The sequence below is a fragment of the Vittaforma corneae genome (genome assembly GCF_000231115.1).
Source record: "Vittaforma corneae ATCC 50505 unplaced genomic scaffold supercont1.18, whole genome shotgun sequence".
Lineage (NCBI taxonomy): Eukaryota > Fungi > Microsporidia > Nosematidae > Vittaforma > Vittaforma corneae.
In genome coordinates, this window is record NW_006889851.1 from 67,918 (window position 1) to 69,209 (window position 1,292).

The window sequence follows — 1,292 nt, forward strand, 5'->3', positions numbered from 1 at the left end:
CATATCTATACGTTGCCAAGGCATTACATCTATTGACAGCAATATTAAGAGACTAGTGAAGCTAGAAAAACTGGATCTCAGTGTTAACAAACTAGAGTCATTACCACCTGAAATAGGAAGACTGGTGAATCTAAAGACGTTAGATCTCAATATTAACAATCTTGAGACACTGCCATCTGAGATAGGAGATCTGGTGAATTTACAAAAACTATATCTCAACAATAACAATCTTGAGACATTGCCATCTGAGATAGGAAAACTAACTAATCTACAAGATCTGCATCTCATTGATAACAATCTTGAGACATTGCCATCTGAGATAGGAGAGTTAAAGAGATTACGAAACCTGCATCTCAGTAATAACAATCTAAAGATATTGCTGCCTAAGATAGGAGGTCTGGTAAACTTACGAGAACTATATCTCAGCGGTAACAATATCGAGGCACTACCATCTGAGATAGGAGATCTGGTGAATTTACGAAACTTGCATCTCAATAACAACAAGTTAAAGTCATTTCCAGTTGTAATAGGAAAACTAACTAATCTGCAAGAACTGCACCTCAATGGTAACAAGCTAAAGTCATTACCATCTGAGATAAGAACGTTAAAGAACCTAGAGATATTATATCTCAATGATAACGAATTTGAGCCATTATCAACTGAGATAGGAGAGCTAGAGAATCTAAAAATGTTGCACTTCCGCGATAACAAGCTAAAATCATTACCGGCTAAGATAGGAAAACTAAAAAATTTGGAAACAATATATCTCAATAACAATGAACTTGAATCATTGCCATCTGAGATAGGAGAGTTGAGGAATTTGAGATACCTGGATCTCAGGAATAACAAGCTCAAGGTACTACCAGACACTATAAGAAAGCTGTTCAGTTCTTTGCACTTATTGTATTTGACAGGCAATAGCATTTCAGAGATTGGAGAAAGGGGAAGGACTCTGGGCAAGAAAGAACTGAAAGAGGTATTTGGAGGCCGTGCTGTGTTTGATATGAATGCCCCACATGGGACACAGTGAGTCAAGTATTGCAATAAATTGGTTTACAACTTGAAATAGTCTTTCTCTCTAATCCATGCACTGGATGTGGAAGGGTTGCTGGTCTTTATTACAGTAAGCCCTCAAGCATTGTCTCGAAGAATATCCATTAGCCAGTCTATATCTTTTTATCCTAGTTTTCTAGGAGATATGTTTGATATATTCTTTGGATCTGAAGTCTTTCTATTCTTGATGGTTTGAGTTCTCGTAAAATATGCTCAAGAGTATCTAATAATGTAGCATG

General features: G+C 36.6%; 1 protein-coding gene across 1 annotated transcript; it reads left to right on the top strand.

The window, feature by feature from the left end:
- Nucleotide 1: 1 nt before the first annotated feature.
- Nucleotides 2-1,030, top strand: VICG_01752 (uncharacterized protein; the record flags this gene model as incomplete). Its single annotated transcript, XM_007605135.1, has 1 exon — nt 2-1,030. A coding segment is annotated over one exon (1,029 nt), but the record flags the coding sequence as incomplete, so codon positions are not given.
- Between the last annotated feature and the right edge of the window lie 262 nt (nt 1,031-1,292).